The 18,728-nt window shown below is 40.5% G+C and overlaps 1 protein-coding gene across 2 annotated transcripts in view; it reads right to left on the reverse strand.

Moving 5' to 3' along the window:
- PPP3CA (protein phosphatase 3 catalytic subunit alpha) overlaps positions 1–18,305 on the reverse strand; it is a 337,690-nt gene extending 319,385 nt beyond the window's left edge. Inside the window, exon 1 of one of the 2 annotated variants that reach the window (XM_030915107.1) lies at positions 17,495–18,305. In XM_030915107.1, the coding sequence (XP_030770967.1) occupies positions 17,495–17,552 (58 nt within the window). In that variant the 5' untranslated portion in view covers positions 17,553–18,305. The remainder of the gene's footprint in view (positions 1–17,494) is intronic. The other variant, XM_030915109.1, reaches the window with a different exon arrangement.
- Positions 18,306–18,728: the final 423 nt, after the last annotated feature.

The following is an 18,728-nucleotide window of genomic DNA, read 5'->3' on the forward strand; positions in this document are numbered from 1 at the left end:
AGAACATTCATGATTAATGAAAGAGGTCAAAATATTCACATTAACAGGAGTTTGAAATAAACTGACTTTGAGGAATTTAAGCCTTCAGTGGAGGGAGTAACTACACATGTGGCAGAAATATCAAGAGAACTAGAATTAAAACTGAATCCTGAAGACAGGACTGACTTGGTGCAATACCATGATAAAATTTTAATGGATAAAAGAGTTGCTTCTCAAAGATGAGCAAAGAAGGTAGTTTCTTTGGAATCTAAAAAAACTACTTTCTTTGCTCATCCTTGAGAAGCAACTCAAAGGATTTTGAATACCACATACACTCAGCTGATAAAGCAACAGCCACCCCAAGACACTGAAAGTTCAGATGATCATTAGCACAACAGTTATGTATTTTTTAAGTGAAGTACGTAGTACGCTGCTTTTTCAAACATAATGTTATTGCACACTTAACAGACTACAGTAGTGTAAACATAACTTTAACACGCATTGTGAAACCAAAAAGTTTGTGTGACTAGCTTTCTTGTGAAATTCGCTCTATTGTGGCAGTTTGGAATATCTCCAAACCCACAATATCTTCAAAATATGCCTGTATAAAGCCACAATATCTCCAAAATATGCCTGTATAAAAAAAGCAATGTCTACAAAAAACGGCTAACAGTGTACAATAACTAGCACTACATTTTTTTCCAGTCTTAACCTAGGGGAAAAACTTAAGGTCCAATTAAAATGACTTCTTTATGGACCTCATAGTTGGTACTTCATGTTTTGGATCGTCTGTGTTGTAACACCATAATAAGGTCAATAATGCCAAGAAAAGCATAATTTATGGTCCAGTCCCATTGTTGTGGGCCTCAACTACATATTTCTACAAAGAAGACAAAAATGTTTACCCCACGAAAAGTAATAGATTTTTCTCCCACAGAAAATGCCACAGATGTTCAGCCAAAATGATTTCCAGGAGCAACGATATTTTATATAAAAACAAATCCCTAATAACTAAGTATTTTCTATCAATTCATTGACACTGTCTAACATATTTGGCCTCATCCTGCTTTCAAGTTAGTGTTATGGTGGTAAAAGCCCAGGATCTGAGACAAGACTTGGAGTCCAAATACCAGATCCACCACTTACTCACTAGGAAACTTTGCATAAAGTACTTAAAATGAGGTAATATACAAGCAAGGCATGGATATTAATGCCATTAAAATTTTTAGAATACAAAGCTCAAAAAATATCAAAACACTTTATTGCTTGTTTTCTCTGAGCAAGATCCTATGGAGAAGCAAACTCACCTACAAATTAACAGTGTTCTCTTCAAATATGTGTAAAATATTACAAAACATATGCCAAAAATAAATGCACACATTCTCTAATCATTATCCTTAGAAAGTTCATTTCTTCCACTCCCTGAAATCACAAAAGATTAAAGCTCAAGGTAGGCAAAAACACTAGACATTCTTTAAAAAGTTATCATTCTGAAGTAGAGCTACAGAAAAATATACTAGGTAAGAAAAACATCAAGGATAACAATTGCTCATGCACCTCCCTTTTCTACAGAAGCCACAGCTTATTAACATGGGGAATTTGTCCCATGTTACACATGCAGAATCAAAGCAATTTGTGAATACACTCACCCAAAATGACTGGCTCCAAAAATGAATTTAGTAGCCATGTTTGGGTAAATGTCTAGACAAATACACTAATGGCGTAAATTGGAACAAATAACTAAAAAGAATAGGTAAAAGTATTTCAGATTCTTTTTTAAGTCTCAAAAGGCTAGAATCAGAGGTTAGCAAGAATAAATCGAACTGAGATATTACTTTCAATTTTGTGTTTACAAATAAAAATTACAAAATCTAGAGTAAAGAAGACTGGGTTTATAAGTTCATCACATGAAAATGCTCAGGGAAAGTCAGGTATTCCTTAAGTTCAAAGTATGAGAGAAAGTAATTCAACTGGAGCTAAAGTATGACATGGGTCGGAAGAGAGGAAGTACTTTGCTTCATTATTCTTGTGTAATAAACAGTAATATCTTCTCCATTCAATTTGTTGTAAAAACACAAATGAAGAATAATGTGCCAGGCATTGCACTAAGCACTGGAGAGATCAAGTGGATAAGACCCTGCCCCTCAGAGATTTCTCAGTTAATGAAGAAAAAATGCTGCAAACATTTGTGATCCATTGTGCATACAAGGGATGAGAAGTAGCACAGACAGCTGGTAACGGTTTCAGGTAAGTTTCACACAGGAGAGACAGACTAAAAGTGTTCCATGCAGAGGTAAAGCAAATGAAAAGCAGGGAAGGTGTGCTTCGGGTGTTTAAGTCCTTCAGCTCAATCGACTTTTATTATATGCCAAACACAGATAAACATTCAGAATACATATACAAATAAAAAATGCTCCCAGCTCCCAAAAATTTATATTCAAATAAATTGGAGACTTAAAATAAGTTCAGTACAATGTAACATATGCTATATTATAAGTATTTTCAGAATTCATGTGATAGCGTCAAATTCCATAATATACAGAGTTCCTGCAAACCAGTAAAAAAAGGGATCAACCACCAAGTAGGTATTGGCATAATCAAATGTTCATTTTAGAAAAATAATCCTAGTGACAGTGTAACAAAACACATGTATGCAAGAGAAAAAGGTTGAAAACAGAGACACTGATGTTGTGAGGCTCCTGCAGCACTAGGTTAGAAGTACTTAAAAGACTTGAACTGAAAGGTATGTTTAGTTGACTGGATGGGTGGTGGTGACATCACCAAGCATAGGAAACACAGGAGAAAAGACACCCAACTGTATTTTCACCATACCTATGCACAGCAACTGTTGTATATAGGGTTTGAGAGACAGCTCAAGAGAAAAGACTAGGTTGCAAATACAGACATGCCAGTGATCAGCCTACAGGCAGTAATTAATCCTATAAGTGTAAGGACATGAGACTGCCTAGAAGAAGGTATAAAGGGATAAGGGAACATCAACATTTAGGATTCAGTCAAGATGAGATAGCAAAAAAGCCGAGAAAAAAGAAAGTCATGAAAGCCAATGAGGACAACCTTTCGAGAAGAACAAAGTGATTGATACCATGTCAAATATCACAGAAAGCAGCCATTGGACAGCTACTGTCAACCTGCCTCAGTGGATTGGTAGGGTTCCCCAAATGACTGTACAATGGATTTGACAGTGGATAGGAGGTGAGGAAGTGCATTACTTTAAAGATAAGTACTACTCCTTCTAGAAGTAAAAAGCATGTCTTTCAAAGGAGCTGTCCAGCAGCAAAATTACAATACCTAACATATATTGGGAACACTTTCCATGCAGGCACTAACGCTAGATATTTTACATAATATTCCTCACGCCGTTACAACAACCTTAAAAACTTAGTATAGTTTCCAAATTTCCATAAGAAAAATGGGTTCAGAATGGTTACATGACTTGCCCATGGACACACAGTTGGCATATGGAGGACAGAGGATTTAAATCCAGGTTTTGTCTAGCTGTATACCAATGCTCTTTCCACACTGTGATGCTGTCTCCCCATCACTGGAAGTATGTGGAGGGAGGCAGAGTGAAGAGTGGCTTGTTAACCATCTAACAGAAATACCTTTTCTTTTTGAAAGATAGTTTAACCAGCTCACTTCTGAGCCCTCTTCCACCTTCAATAGTCTATGATTCTATCTCATATACCCTGCTCATAAGTGAGTTATAATGGCTGCAGAATTCCAAATATAATGCCTTTTTTTTTTTTTTTTTTTTGAGGCAAGGTCTCATACTGTTACCAAAGATGGAATGCAATGGCGTGATCATGGCTCACCACAGCCTCAACCTCCTGGGCTCAAGCGATCCTCCCACCTCAGCCTCCTGAGCAGCAGCTGGGACAACAAGCATGCACTACTACGTCCAGTGTTTTTTTTGTTTTGTTTTGTTTTGTTTTGTTTTTTGTACAGACGAGGTCTCACTATGATGCCCAGGCTGGTCTCAAATTCTTAGGCTCAAGCTATCCTCCCACCTCAGCCTCCCAAAGTATTGGGATTACAGGCATGAGCCACTGCACCTGGCCTCAATCTTCATTTTTTTCTCATATTATCAAACTAATTTTAATGCCTGCTAAAATTCATACTTAATAGGAAGACAATCTATAATTAAAATCGTCCCTTGTTAAGTGGAAAGAAAAGACTTATCGACACTGAATCTCCCATGCTTTGTATAGCACGAGGCACAGAATGGCATTCAGTGTTTTGGAAATGAGTGAATGAAGGAATGGTCTGCCTCTTGTCTTTGATAACACTGACTATCATGTCAGGCAAAAATGGGCATCCATCTTTATTTTAAAATAAGCTCAAAGTCATAACACATGGCAATATATCCTACACTTCTCACAAATTAATACTGATTACATTTATTTTTGCAAAAAACGAAAACACAGTCTATGGAGGCAGCTTATCACTCCCTTTTCTGCATTCCCACAGTAGGATGTAGCACCTTCTGTTAAAGTAAGCACAACCTATACTGTGGTTTCCTTTTGCTTCTCACACTGGACAGTAACCTTCAGATTGCCTACATTGTTAGGCCACAAGAACATAGTGCAGAGCCACACACGTAGTGAGCACTAAAAGTCTGACACATACGTAAGCAGGATGGTTAGATCAATGACTTAATAAGTAGAAGCAGTATCTTTCTAACAGCCATTTTACACTCAAGCAAATAATCTACTTACCAAGCAGGAGATTATATCATATGAGAAATAGGGACGCACCAAAAACCCAGTGACACTTTTTTTTTTTCTTTTTTTTGAGGCAGAGTTTCGCTCTTGTCGCCCAGGCTTGAGTGCAAGGTCGTGATCTCTGCTCACTGAAACCTCCGCCTCCCAGGTTCAAGTGATTCTCCTGCCTCAGCCTCCCAAGTAGCTGAGATTACAGGCACCCGCCACCATGCCCAGCTAATTTTTATATTTTTAGTAGAGACGGTTTTTCACCATGCTTGCCAGGCTGGTCTAAAACTCCTGACCACAGGTGATCCACCCACCCAGCCTCCCAAAGTACTGGGATTACAGGCGTGAGCCACCATGCCCAACCCCCGAGTGACACTTTCAAAGAGGCATGGGATATGGATTTAAAAAGAAGCGTGAAAGTTCACTCTCAAAAAGGCTCCTGAATAACAGGATTTTTTTCCTAGATTCAACATTATCCAAAGGGAAAAAAATTTAAATTATCCAGTTCAGTAAATTATGTTTTAAAGATCAGGTACTTTTGAAATATCTATCAAAAAGGCCATTCTTATCTTTAAAAATTATGAAATTTCAGGTATGGTAGTCCCTGGAGATGTGTGAGAAGACCTCATAAAGCACTTTGAAGTCACCCCAAATGTGCCTACCTAAATATTTCAAGATCTATTCAATTTACAGACCTGGCTAGCAAAGGGACAGTCTCCCATGACAAGTCTCAGCCTTTCTTCCCTCCAGATATACATGATATAACATTCACTTCTATGAAACATTAGGATAAACAAATCCAAATTCTAATGAACCAACATTAAAAAAAAATGTGCAGGGAAATACACACATATGTAATTTCCACTGTGATTAAAGACTTATCAGTAAGATCCAGCAACAGAAAGTTATACAAATTGCCCACCATGACGGTTGCAGCTCCATCTCTTCATGTCAGAATGCAAGGGAAGGTAGCATTTTAGGGTTGAATGTGAATCCACTCTTGTTTATACATAGATATCTTAAAATAAGTCATTGGCAAACTTCTGTAGGTTACCAGTAGCTGTTAATACCTCACAGCTGAGTCTAACACAACAATGTGTTGTGATACCATAGTTGGAAACCACTGGTCTCCTTCATATCTCAGTGAAACTCAAACTAGTTATCAAATTACAATCAAATTCATTATATTTGCCAAATTCAATGGCATTAGGAGCAGACAATCTTCAAAGACTAGGCACAAGTGAAAGCAAGCACAAGAGGAAGGTTTGGCTCTGGTCAAGTGGGGTGCTGAGCTAGCTGTCTTTGTGGCGTGATTTGAAAAGTAAACAAAGGGGCACGGCCTGTCTTTCACTAGCCCCACTATCACCACATGGTACTATGCTTTCATCCTGTCTTTATTATTTGCCTGTATTACAAATGAAAGGTGAAAGCAATGCCTTCAGAAAGTCACTTTTAAAACACATCTGCTATCTAGGTTTTACAGAGATTTCTACTTATAGACCAGATTAGGCATTTGATGACTTGAAACTGCTTAAGTCATGGAAAAAAAATAACAAGGGAATTTCAATGGGAAAGGCATAAGAACTAAGAGCATCATGACTGTGGCAATTCTCACCCTCGCAAGGGGGATCACGGGATGCTAAACTGGGCCCACCTGTAAAGGCTTTTGAGTTCCAAGTTGGCATGAGGACACAGAAGGGCAAGCAAGAGTACCAAGCACCAAGCACGAGATGCTGGAGGTTCTGTGGAATAAGTCAGTCAAGATCAACCTTTGTTCACTTCTCCAGTTTCAACGGACTCCAACAGCCTGGCTTGGGTTTAAAGGCAGACTCCTGGGCAACAGAGCGAGACTCCGTCTCAAAAAAAAAAAAAAAAAAAAAAAAAAAAAAACAAGACAAAACAAAAAACAAAAAAATAAAAAATAAAGGTAGACTCCTAGGATGGAAGAGGACCTAGAAACCGCCAGGCATGGGTGGCTCACACCTGTAATCCCAGCACTTTGGGAGGCCAAGGTGGGTGGATCACCTGAGGTCAAGAATTCAAGACCAGCCTGGTCAATATGGTGAAATCCCATCTCTACTAAAAATACAAAAAGAAAAAAAAAATTAGCCAGGTGTGGTGGCGGTGCCTGTAATTCCAGCTACTTGGGAGGCTGAGGCATGAGAATGGCTTGAACCCAAGACGCGGAGGTTGCAGTGAGCCAAGATAGCACCATTGGGCTCCAGCCTGGGCAACAAGAGCAAAACTTTGTCTCAAAAAAAAAAAAGCAAACAAAAACACGCTATGTGAGGAATAGCTAGAAGACTTCAGAACGAGAAAGCTGGCTGGCTGCAGTGGCTCATGCCTGCAATCCCAGCACTTTGGGAGGCCAAGGCAGGTGGATCACTTGAGGTCAGGAGTTCAAGACCAGCTTGACCAACATGGTGAAACCCTGTCTCTACTAAAAATACAAAAAAATTAGCCAGGCAAGGTGACACATGCCTGTAGTCCCAGCTACTCGGGAGGCTGAGGCACAAGAATCATTTGAACCCCAGGAGCTGGAGGTTGCAGTGAGCCAAGATCACGCCACTGCGCTCCAACCTAGGCAACAGAGTGAGACTTTAAAAAAAAAAAAAAAGAAAGAAAGAAAAGAAAGAAAGCTGTTTTTAATATCAAATGAGCTCTCTGGAGGCAAACAGGTAAGACTCATTCTATACAATTCTGTAGGGCAATGCTAAGAATAAGGAAGCATATTCAAAGCGTCAGATTGTAATCAAGCATAAGAAAATATTCCTTGAAAGCAGAGGTGTCCAGGATGGAGTGAGAGGTATATGGAATAGAGAGCTGCCTCTCACTAGATGTGCACATGCAGGGATGGGATTCTATCCATCAGAGAGGCTGGACAAGGAGTTCCACATTAGAGATAGCCTGAGCTAGAATTCTGGTGTACCTTCCAATTCTAGGAGTCTGATTTGTATGCCTAAATTCAAGCATGAGCAAGTATAAGAGATAAAAGGTCTCCCCTACATCCCCCAATCCTTCTCCCCAACAAATAGAGGATTTTAAGCCAGAGAGAAAATTAGATTTATTTCCAAGGATCCTTCCAGCTTCAAAACGCCATCTGGTTTAGACTATTCTTCAGCATACATAAAGTTCACATTTACAACCAAAATAAATGAGAATCATTTATTCTCTCCATTCAGAAGATTCCCATAAACCATCCCAAAGTTAAATGCCCCTAACTGGTTAAATTTTTTTAAAAATCACCTGATTCTCCGAAGCTTCTAAATATTTTCTCTCTGTAGTTGACTGGGGTGATGAACAACATCTGAGTATGATCAACTACAGAAAGATGTTCTAATATTTGAAGCCTGTAGTTAAATCACCACTCACCCTTTTTTGTTCAGACTGAATAATCTCTCAGTTCCTGTCACAATTTATTTAAAGTCCCTTAATCATCTTGGGAGCTATTTTATAAAACATACTCCAAAATTTAACACATCCATTTCTGGAAGGGCACGTGGAATGAGACAGAGTACTCAGGGAGAATTCTGACCAGAGGCAATGACAACAGAGATTCCCTCCTGGCTGCTGAATGCAAACCAACAGAAGCTAACAGTGAGATTTTATGTAGGAAACTATAATTTCCTTAGTTTTCAACTCTTTGAAATGAAAGTATTTCTGTGTTAGTAAGACAAAGTATATCCTGGCCCATGTGAGAGACTGGAAATATTGGTTCAGAACAAAAATAAAACAAAGCTTGGAAAGCCCCAGCTGGCTTTCTTTAATCAGAAGTCACACAACCACATCTGGGGTAGTGCAGCTTTAGTGGTCTTCTGTAAGGATGGGACTAAGAGCAAGTGCCTCACTATACTGCCACTCTATTGGTGTGGATTCCAGTACTGAGCTTTTCTAAAAACACTCACCATGCAGACATGCCATCAGGAGAGGTGACTCATGAGCAGCCTGTACTTGTGATGGGCCTGAACATTTTTTATTGGTATATACACAGTAAGTCATCACCTATCGGGATGTATAGCATGTTTTAATCTTTGTTCTAATTCCTAATCTTACACATTTTTATTCATTTCAATTTGTACATTGTGAAGACTAATATGGGCCTCCCACATGCTTGTCAAATGTCTCTCCCCTCAACTTAGTATCATCACCTGTCTTCCTGAGAAAGAAACCATCACTCATCTTTAAGGAAATCAACCTATACACCTTGTGACAATAATCCATTAAAAGCCAACCACTCCCCATGGGAAAGCCACTTCTGCCAGTTATGCTTCTGCATGCTGGCTACTGAGCAACAATCATGTAATACCAGTTAATAAAATACAGCACTTCAAAACCTCACAGGAAAACACACTTCTACAAAGACTGGAGCTTACAAGTCAAGAAACTCATCAGACGTTTGCATACTGATCATGATTTAAGATTGACACAATTTCAAAACATAAAGGAACCCTATAATTTAGAAATTTAAATCCATCTTATCCTTTATGTTATTTCATTCCTTTAACAACCATGTATCAAATGCCTATTCTACAGCAGGCCCTGTGCTAGAGCTAAATATACAAAAGTAGATAGAACCTCTGTCTCTAAGACTTTCCAATTCCTGGGGAGGAGAGGTAGACAAGGAAACAAGTCATCACAGCAACATGCTTTTATCAAGGTGTTCTCTGTGAGAAGGAAGAGGCTCAATTCCCTTATTCTAAGTGAAGGTGTCAGGAGATGGAGGTCCCAGAGGATGCAACTTCTGAACTGAAGCTCGAAAGAAGAGAACTGAATGATCAGGAGAACGTTTGTTATCCCAATAATCAGGCCCACACAAAACAGGAATGTGTGTAACTTTAATAGCATTAAATATAATGAACCAACAATGCCAGATTTATCTTTTTTTAAAATGTAGTTCCTTTGTAAAAAGCAAACAAAAAATAAAATAAACTTGAATTCCTGATTCAGGTTCCACCCTTTTAAGAATATATCCTGCTTTTAATTTAACTTGATAAAATGGCATAACTTACAAGATGTTTTAAAAACAAATGTCAACAGATGGCTCAAAGCCCACTTGTAAGAATCTAAGGAGTCAACAGCGTTAGTGCTACCTTTTTCTTAACTTTTCATAGCCTGTGTATCTTTCCACTGGAAGGCACCCAATGACGTTTTGGGGGCCAGAGAAGGGAATGAGGTCCGGTTGGAGAAGGCTGCATTACAAAAGCATTATAGGAAATTATATATTGAGATGTAAACAGGGAAACAGGTTTTTTCCAATTTGTTTTCTTTTTCATGAAATTTACCAGGTCATTTTATCTTCAAGTCCATGTCTAGACAATAATTAAAATACACAAATCACCCAATAAATCAAACACTCATTGATTAACGTATTTTTTCTCACTTGTCAGAAATTCATCAGCCTAAGGGGGAATACAATAAAAACTGAAAGACAGGTATCAGGTTCAAGCAAATAAACTAAATTGAATAGAACTTAGCCTTTTATATTCAGCAGGGATAAAGTAAGTTTAAGTGACCAAACAAAACAGCTCTCATTCTAATTGTGTAACCTTATTAATGCCTCCTTCTCATACTCCATGCCCCGATTGGGCTGGAGAAAGAAGCACTCCAATTCGCCAGTCACCATACAGAACCATTTACAACTGGAACTTAAAATAATACACTCAAAATAAAAACAAAGGCTTCAGAAGGCACATGAGAATTTTGCAATGCCCGTATCATTCAATAAGAATTTATTCAGCACATAATGAGCAAGGCATTGAGCTAGGGACCAATAAGACAATGGCCATTTTTTTCAAACTAAAACTTTAAATACAAATATTACAATTTTATGCAACTTCCAAGTATATGCAGCAACCAAGACACATAGTTTAGACACTGACAGACTAGAATTTCCAAAACATTTTGCTATTACATAGAAACAACTGGACATTTTAAATAAAAACTACTACTAATTCTTCCCAAAAGAAAGGAAAACTGGAACAATAAAATCACCAAAGAAAGACTCTCCTTAAGTCTAAGAATCTTAGAGCTGATGAAAATTTTTTAAATTTAGCTCCATATAAATAAAACTCTGTCTTTGAACATCAACCACCATTCTTCTGGTTTCAGTTGTCGAAAGTACCTGAAATTGACAAACATTGTAAAGTAGTATGTCATAATCTTGAGGTAGCTTTTATAAATCATTGATATCTACTTGTTTTCCTCTTTTGCAGAAAGACACACACAAAACTTCCAGTTGCAAGAGACAGAAGTTCACAGACAGGCAGACCATTTTTTAAAATAGAGTCACAGTATATTTTGCTGTGACTATCCAAAAGCATGGATAAGGAAAACAAAAAGAAGGAAAACAAAGTTCTATTCCTCTCTATGATAGTCTCAAAAAGAATCTACTTGAATTCCAAAAACATAGCATTTTAATAATTTATTGCCACTTCCTCAGTGAGGGCTTTTACTTTTTTAATATCTAAAGCTTCCACTATCCGAGTGCATATTTGTTAAAACGGATTTGAGATACCAGCAACTGGGCTAGGTCATAAAGTTGATAACCCATCTGATTTAAGCCATTATTCAGAACCCCTAACCATGGAGGAATACAATATTGTTATTTGACTTATCAAATGAAATATAATTGATGGATTCATATAAAAGATGGAATTATTGTAAAATAAAATGATTTTAGAATGCTGAAAATGTCAAGAGTACTAAAGACTGAATTTACAAACTAAAATCCTATTTCATTGCACACGAGTCCCACCTAATGACTGCTTTAAAAATAGGAATGCAACACCTCAGAATCACTGCCTGATATTTTTACCTGATCCTGCTCTAGAAATTAACAAAATCATCAAATCTGAGGATTTTGTTTGTCAAACCAGAGCATCAGTGTGGGTCATTATCTGGAGTTCAGACAAACAGGCTTAAGACAACATCCTTCAAAATGAAAGTAAATGACATTCCTTTGCAGGAGAGTATGCTATTCTATTTCTGTGTGTATATTTACCTGAACAGAAAGCAATGTTTAACAGTATTTCTTTAGTGAACCTCAGGCCAAGGTCAAACTAGATCATAATATTTATTACCAAAATTTTATGTCTGCTAAATACAGAAATACAAAAAGCTTCCTCTCCCAATCAAACTATTTTACATAGCTAATTATTTAGTAAAACAAAATGGGGAACGAAATGGGAAGAGACCTTAAATATACCAAAAGTAGCCATTTGCTTTTTTTCTTTTCTTTTTTTTTTTTTTTTTTAAGAGCTATGGTCTTACTATGTTGTCCAAACTTCTACCTCAGCCTCCCAAAGTGCTGGGATTATAGGTGTGAGCCACCACACCTGGCCAGTGGCAATTTTTAAAAATATTTTTAAGTGAGAAAAGCCTCTTTAATAAAGAAAATAATTTGTTTACACTTACCTGTAACCATTCTATGTATTCTGTCTCCACTTCTTTAACTATAAAAATAAAATTCATCATAAGCTACTCTTGACCCAAGGCACTCATGGCTTTCAATACTAATGGTTCTGATTATTCTCAGGTGACCAAAAAATACATAACACGTTGTCATTTCTAATTCTGTGTTAGCAGTGACTGAATCGCCATTACGAGGCAGTGGATAAAGTGTAACCACCCACCCCCCATATCCCCTTTGATTATCCTCTGGTCCTCACAAGTTGGCAGTGGATACAATTAATCCCCTTTTATGTATAGGGAAAGTTAGCCTGTGAAGTTATAACATATACCAGTGGAATTACAGAAAGTTGAAGTTCAAGGTCTCACCATATCCCTCTTATATATCAAGAGACTGCTACATCAGAAAGTTGCTGAAAAAAAATTGACAAAATGATTTTTAGTAATTGTCAAAATTCTGTATCATGAATCACCACCATTCTTCACAGTTCTGGAAGTATTCAAAATGGTAATTTAACCATCACATCTCCATTGCTAAAAGGAGAGTGAGTATCTCTGCAAAAATGCTGTTTTCCAATGAGGTCACCCTAAATGGATTCTTTATTTGGTGTCATAATTAGTTTCAAATTTACACATAGCTGACACAAAAAAAGATAAGGAAAAGCATGAGAGGCCAATTACAAAAATTATAAATGAATGGTATCTCAAAATCATATTTCATCTCTCTAAAATTACAAATAAAACAGAGACAGATTTTAAAAGGCATATTTTTAAACAAATCTTAGAGTAAACCTCATTAATTAGATTCTAGATGTTAATTTTTTCCTATTTTAACTGGATGTCTTAAGATACACTGTCCATTTAAAGTAAGGGTTCTGTTCCACACTTCCCAAAAAACCTATTATCTTCAAAATGTTGATTATTCTAATTGATGGTATTTTAGAATCACCAGAATTCCCCTGAATCCCAGTCTCAATTGTTACATTAATCATTAAATTTACTGAAAGTATTTACAACAATGTACTTGTGTTATATTCACTTTATAATAGTCCCGAAAGGAAATGTTAATAAATAGACCAACCTAACTTGTAACGAGCAGGATGATTTGCACACTGTTCACTGAGTATTGAAAAGAATTTGTTCTCTTGGCATATTAACAATGCTGGAACTACGTTGTTTATACTTTTTGATTACTGGACCCCTTTCTTCACATCCAATGCTGATGTAAACTTTAGCCAACAAACACTGGTGTTTTTTCATGATAAATTTAAATTCATGATACTGAATTAATAAAGTTTCATCATACTCAAATTGAAAACCAGATACATGAAACTCAACTGATGGTAACAAAATGTCAGCAAAATAAATTCACAAGCTCTTCTTAGAACACCACAAATAAATGACATTATTTACTACTCTGTTGCATCAAGGTCTAAACACCACAGTTATTACCAATGTGGCATATTTGTTTTCTTTTTAAGTAGTATTATCAGTCTCACCCAGCTAGAAATACTAGTGACTGGAATCCTTATTTACTTAATAATACTTAATCAGCATCTTCTTGCTTCTATATAGGATTTTAGTATCTTTTCAGAATTCTCCTATGTATACTCTGTCTACATGAAGTACGTAAGCTGTCAAAACACCTGGAAAACAGCTCATTCTCTAGAGCCAAAAGCAACCTTACACAAAGCACAACAACGTACTACCTATAGTTTCTGAGAGATTCCACAAAACTCTTCTCAGAAATTTATTCTCAACAGCCTCCCATAGTTTCCAAAATTTCTACCATTACAGTTTGAGTTAACGTAAAAGTCCCATCACAAAATAACTTGAGGATGGGAACAGAGGGAAGGAACGTTAAGAGATTTAACAAAGGCAAACACTCATTATCACATAGGGTTTAATTTCCTCTAAGTATTTTTAACTATCACATAGCAAAGTTCTATGACCAATAGGGAATGCTAGGGCCAGACAATACATTCTAGGCAGGAACAGAGAGAAATGAAGAAAAGCCAAAGTTTGGGCCAAGACCTGTAGAGTACCACCAAGAGAAAAATCAGGACGGGGGTTGGGGGGAGGAAGACAGTTATTCTTCTATTTATTGCCGTCGGTTTGCTGTATGTATCTTTTAAAACATAATGTAAAACAATAAATAGATCAAATTATTTTGATTTCCGGCAAATATCATTAGCAAGATGTTTTCATTGAATTTTTCTACTTTCCATTGTTTTAATCCGAGACGACTCAAAATGAAACAGCACTAGTTTTGCTAACTGAAGTAACTTTTTCTCCTGGGATAATCTAAATGAATATTTTTCATCTCCACTGCCATCATTCTCTTTCATTCTCTTTCATCATTCTCTTTCATTTTTCATCATTCTCTTTCATTTAAGAACTGATCAGGGTCTCTGAATACATGCTAGCAGATTCTATAAACCTCAAAAATAACATAGGTGAGACAAACTCAACCTACCTCTCTAAAGCTGCATTCTAAAAGTACAATTAAGAAAACAGTATCATCATAGTACTACAAACTACAAGCACATCTTTATTTGTAAATAGCCGTTTATTATACAACAAAAGCCAGATGACACTAACAATGATAACTGTAAGCAAATGCCACGGCATGCCATGGTAATAACAATCTGAATATTTATTTCTGTATGCATATATAGTAAATAATACTACATATACTTTGTAAAAAAGAGAAAATTTAAGGGGCACAAATACTTCCTCAAGGATAACTTATTTTCTGTATTAAAGAATGAGTTAAATAGCCATTGAGATGAAGTTCTAACAAAATTTCAAGTAAATCATGGTTTCTAAACTCCGTATTATCTAATTTTTGGAAATTAAATCACTTGTTAGTATGTTTCACATTCAGTATACCCATACTTTCCATTCATTCAATATGTGTATACATATTCAAGAGGAAATATTTCACAGAAGGCTAATAATCAAAATAGATTATCTCAAATAACTAATCATAAAAATCTTATGTATGACAAAATGTTGAATCCAACCTTGGATAATGCCTTTCATGCCAATAATATAAAGTCTACAAGAAAACACAGGATAAACAACAACAGGGTATCCGCCTTAAAATCAGGATTCATCAACAAAACTTCTCTAAACAAAATTTCACATTTCACATCTCACACCAGGATCTCTATCAAAACAAATGCAAAATTAACTTTTCCTATTTTGAGTCTATTATCCGCATAGTATGTAAAAATTTTTGAAATTATGGGAGGATGTATCTAAAATGAAAAGCCATTTATAATGATACAGTATTGAAAAAAACCAAGGCAAAGTAGACTTGGAATGGTTGAGTGGGCTCTTCCATTTGCTCTTCCATTCTAAATGGTAGAGACACTAAGCCAGAAAGTATAAACACTTATTTTTACATGTTCACCTGACTTTACATTTACATTAAGAATCCACATCCTGTGATTTAAAACAGGGAATGTGACCTTATGTGTGCACAAGTGTTTTTTTTAATTGCCAATACATTCACTAGTATCATTTGAATTGTAAGTTTTACATTGTTTTGATCTTAACCTAGATTAGAGCTACATCTAAACTTCACACATTAAGGAGATAGTTGTCATTCTCTAATATTCCAGCAAAAAGTCTCAATTTTTGAAAATGTCAACAGAAGCCTTTCATGCAAAACACAGCTCTCTCAAATAAATCTGAATGGACTGTTTCCATGAAAATCCACGCCTGCAAGAAAAATAAAATAGCTGTGCATCTCTCTGCAGCCCTATTTCAAATCATTTTTGCAGAGCTATTTCCTCATTATTTTCATGGGTGTATGAATCCTGCACAGAAGCTGAAGCAGGAATGATTCCAGTATAACCAAAAGATATTTTGTTCTTTCTGAAAAAAAGGGAACACAATTTCCCCCATCACCACCGCCACTCACACAGAAAAATTACTTTAGAAATTTAGTAAACCTCTAAGGAGAAAGAATCATTTCTGAAACCCCAGAGGGACTTGGGTATCATGGTCTTTGGGCTGCTGGGTTACTTCACTTTTAAGTGCTCATGGTCCGAACGACTTGACTGTCTTGCACTCTAGCTGCATGCTCTGGCCACATTAGATACCATCTCTGTTCTACACACCACACATACACACATTACACCAGCCAGAGCTGTTTCCAATTTCAGAGGCCCGCTCCGCACACAGCTCATGCCCATCCTTGCTTTGCTTGGTGTCCTGAACCCCAGGAATGAGAGATACTACTTAATCCAGGTGGGTCTGCTCTGTTGCCTCATCCTTCCAGGATTCATAGGATGGTTCCTCCCCGACTACACTTAGGAATACAAGGAGGCCAGTGGATCCCCGTGCGATAGAGAGAACCACCACAGCCTGTCCCCTTCCTCACTCCGCACATCCCAGTTTCTCCTTGCCAGCAACCTCAGTACCATCCTCGCCAGGAGTTTATCATCCCAGAGGCGGGGAAGAGGAGGCAGTAATAGGAATCAAACAGCCCGTTACAAAAAGGATGCCAGGGCGTGGAGGAAGCAGACGGAATTAGGTTATCACTTGGGAGGTGTGCACCAGTGGAGAACCCTTCAAGAGCAATGACAGGTCGGCGGGGGCCTGCCAGGGATGGCAAAGGAGGCTAGAGAAGTGGTTTTCGTGTCTCTCCCCGGGGCGTGCGGGGGAAATCCCGGGGCGGCAACGGCTGGTGCTCTCGGGTCGTTCCCCGCCTCCCGCGCCCCCCGCGGGCACCCTCTAGCCAGCGGCCGCCCCCGCCCCCGCCCCGCGCGGAAGGAAGCGCCGGGCTCCCCCCACGCTCTCCCGCTCTCTCGCGAGTCCTGTGCAGGCCCTTCCAGGGGGAGGGGGAGGGGGGCGCGGAGATAACTGCTGCAATGGAGCGCCAAGAGAACCCTGCCGGAGCGAGGCAGTCGGTGGAAAGCCACGGCCACATAAAAATGCCATATTAATTTTTTAAAAGCCATAAATCACCCCTCCCTCTGCAGAAGAAAACCATAAACCCGATCCCATGCAAGCCTGCGAGCAGCCACCCACTTCCTATTTCTGTCACAGCAGCTACACCCTACCAGCAACCACCCCCCGGGCGCCCCCTCCCGCCACCGCCACCCCCGCCGCCGCCTCCCCGCGGCTCATCCATTTGCCAACTGACGCCCCCGTCAATAAAAATGCCCCAAGTGAGGCTGGGTGGGACGCGTGGGGGAAGGGCGCCGCGGGGGCGGGGGGTTCGCGGGTTGCACAATATCCTAGAAGGTCCGCGGCTGGAGCGGGTAGAGGAGAACCTGGGGCGGGGGAGGGGAGGCGAGGCGAGGCGAGCTGCCCAAGCGCCTGCGGCACACGGTGCACCCAGGCCACCGCGGCGCTCAGCTTACCTTTCACCACCCTGTCGGTCGTCGACAACTTGGGATCAATTGCCTTAGGCTCGGACATCTCCAGCCGCCGGAGGACAGCGACGCGCTGCTCGTCCGTCCGACTGCACACCCCGACCGGACCGGCGGGCCAGACACTCAACGCCGCCGCCGCGCTGCAAACCGCTCGGCTGGAGGTCTAGGCTCTGAGCTGGCTTTAAAGTTGCTGCCTTCGCCGCGCGTCCCTCCTCCGCCGCCGCCGCCTTCACTCCTCCTCCGCCGCTGCCGCCAGCCCCGCCGACTCGCTCTGGGCTGCGCGTGTGTGGTGGTTATTTATTTATTTTCTAAGCACGCCTCCCAGTTCTTCTTTTATTCTTGGGGGAAGGGGGATGGGGAGGAGAAGCGCACACACGAGCACCCACCCCGGCACGGAGACCCGGCACCGCGGAATGGAGCCCCACGCGCGCACACACGGTCGGGATTAAGACCGATCACATGGGGAAGGCCGGGGGCGAGGGAGGAGAGGCAGGGCCGCCGATGTCAGTGCCACCAGCCGCACCTTGGCGTCCCCGGCGGCGGAGAGGCGGCCGCCGCTGTTGCTGCCGCTGCTGCTGCTACTGCTGCTGCCGCTGCCGCTGTTGCTGGCGCTGCTGCTGCTGCTGCCGCTGCTGCTGCTACCGCTGCTTCTCCACACCAAGCGCAGCTGTTGGTGCCGCGGACGCTGGAGACGTCCCGCCGCCGCGATCGCCCGCGCTCGCCTCTGCCTCCCCGCGCCGCTCCTCCACTCACACAGGCACAGTCGCGGAGCTCGGCAGACACAGTCCCCGGCACAGCCTACCCCCCTCCGCCGCCGCCGCCGACACCGCGCCCGCCTCCGCCTCCTCCCCTTCCTCCTCCCGGCCCCCGCCTCTTGCGCGCCGGCAATCTCCTCCTTCCCACTGAGCCCGCCCCCGACCTCCCGCCCCGACGTCGGAGTCCCGCGCGTTCATTGGCTAGAGTGCACATCACTCAGTGGCAGGTGGCGGCCTCCCCGCTCGTCCCGCCTCCCGCTCCTCCTCGTTGTCCCCGCCCCTTGCTCTGTTTTCTCCCAGCTGCCGGACCAGCGGGCCTGCAGCCTCCACCGCCCAGTCCCTGCTCAGGTGTCACTTTTGCTGGCAGGCCGAGATTAGGAAAAGAGAGTGGGCAAGGGGTCGCGGCCGGGAGGAGAAGGGCTCTACCACGCCACCCTCCTTTGGCGTCCGAACGCGGACCCCGCACA

The sequence above is a fragment of the Rhinopithecus roxellana genome, chromosome 2 (genome assembly GCF_007565055.1).
Source record: "Rhinopithecus roxellana isolate Shanxi Qingling chromosome 2, ASM756505v1, whole genome shotgun sequence".
NCBI lineage: Eukaryota > Metazoa > Chordata > Mammalia > Primates > Cercopithecidae > Rhinopithecus > Rhinopithecus roxellana.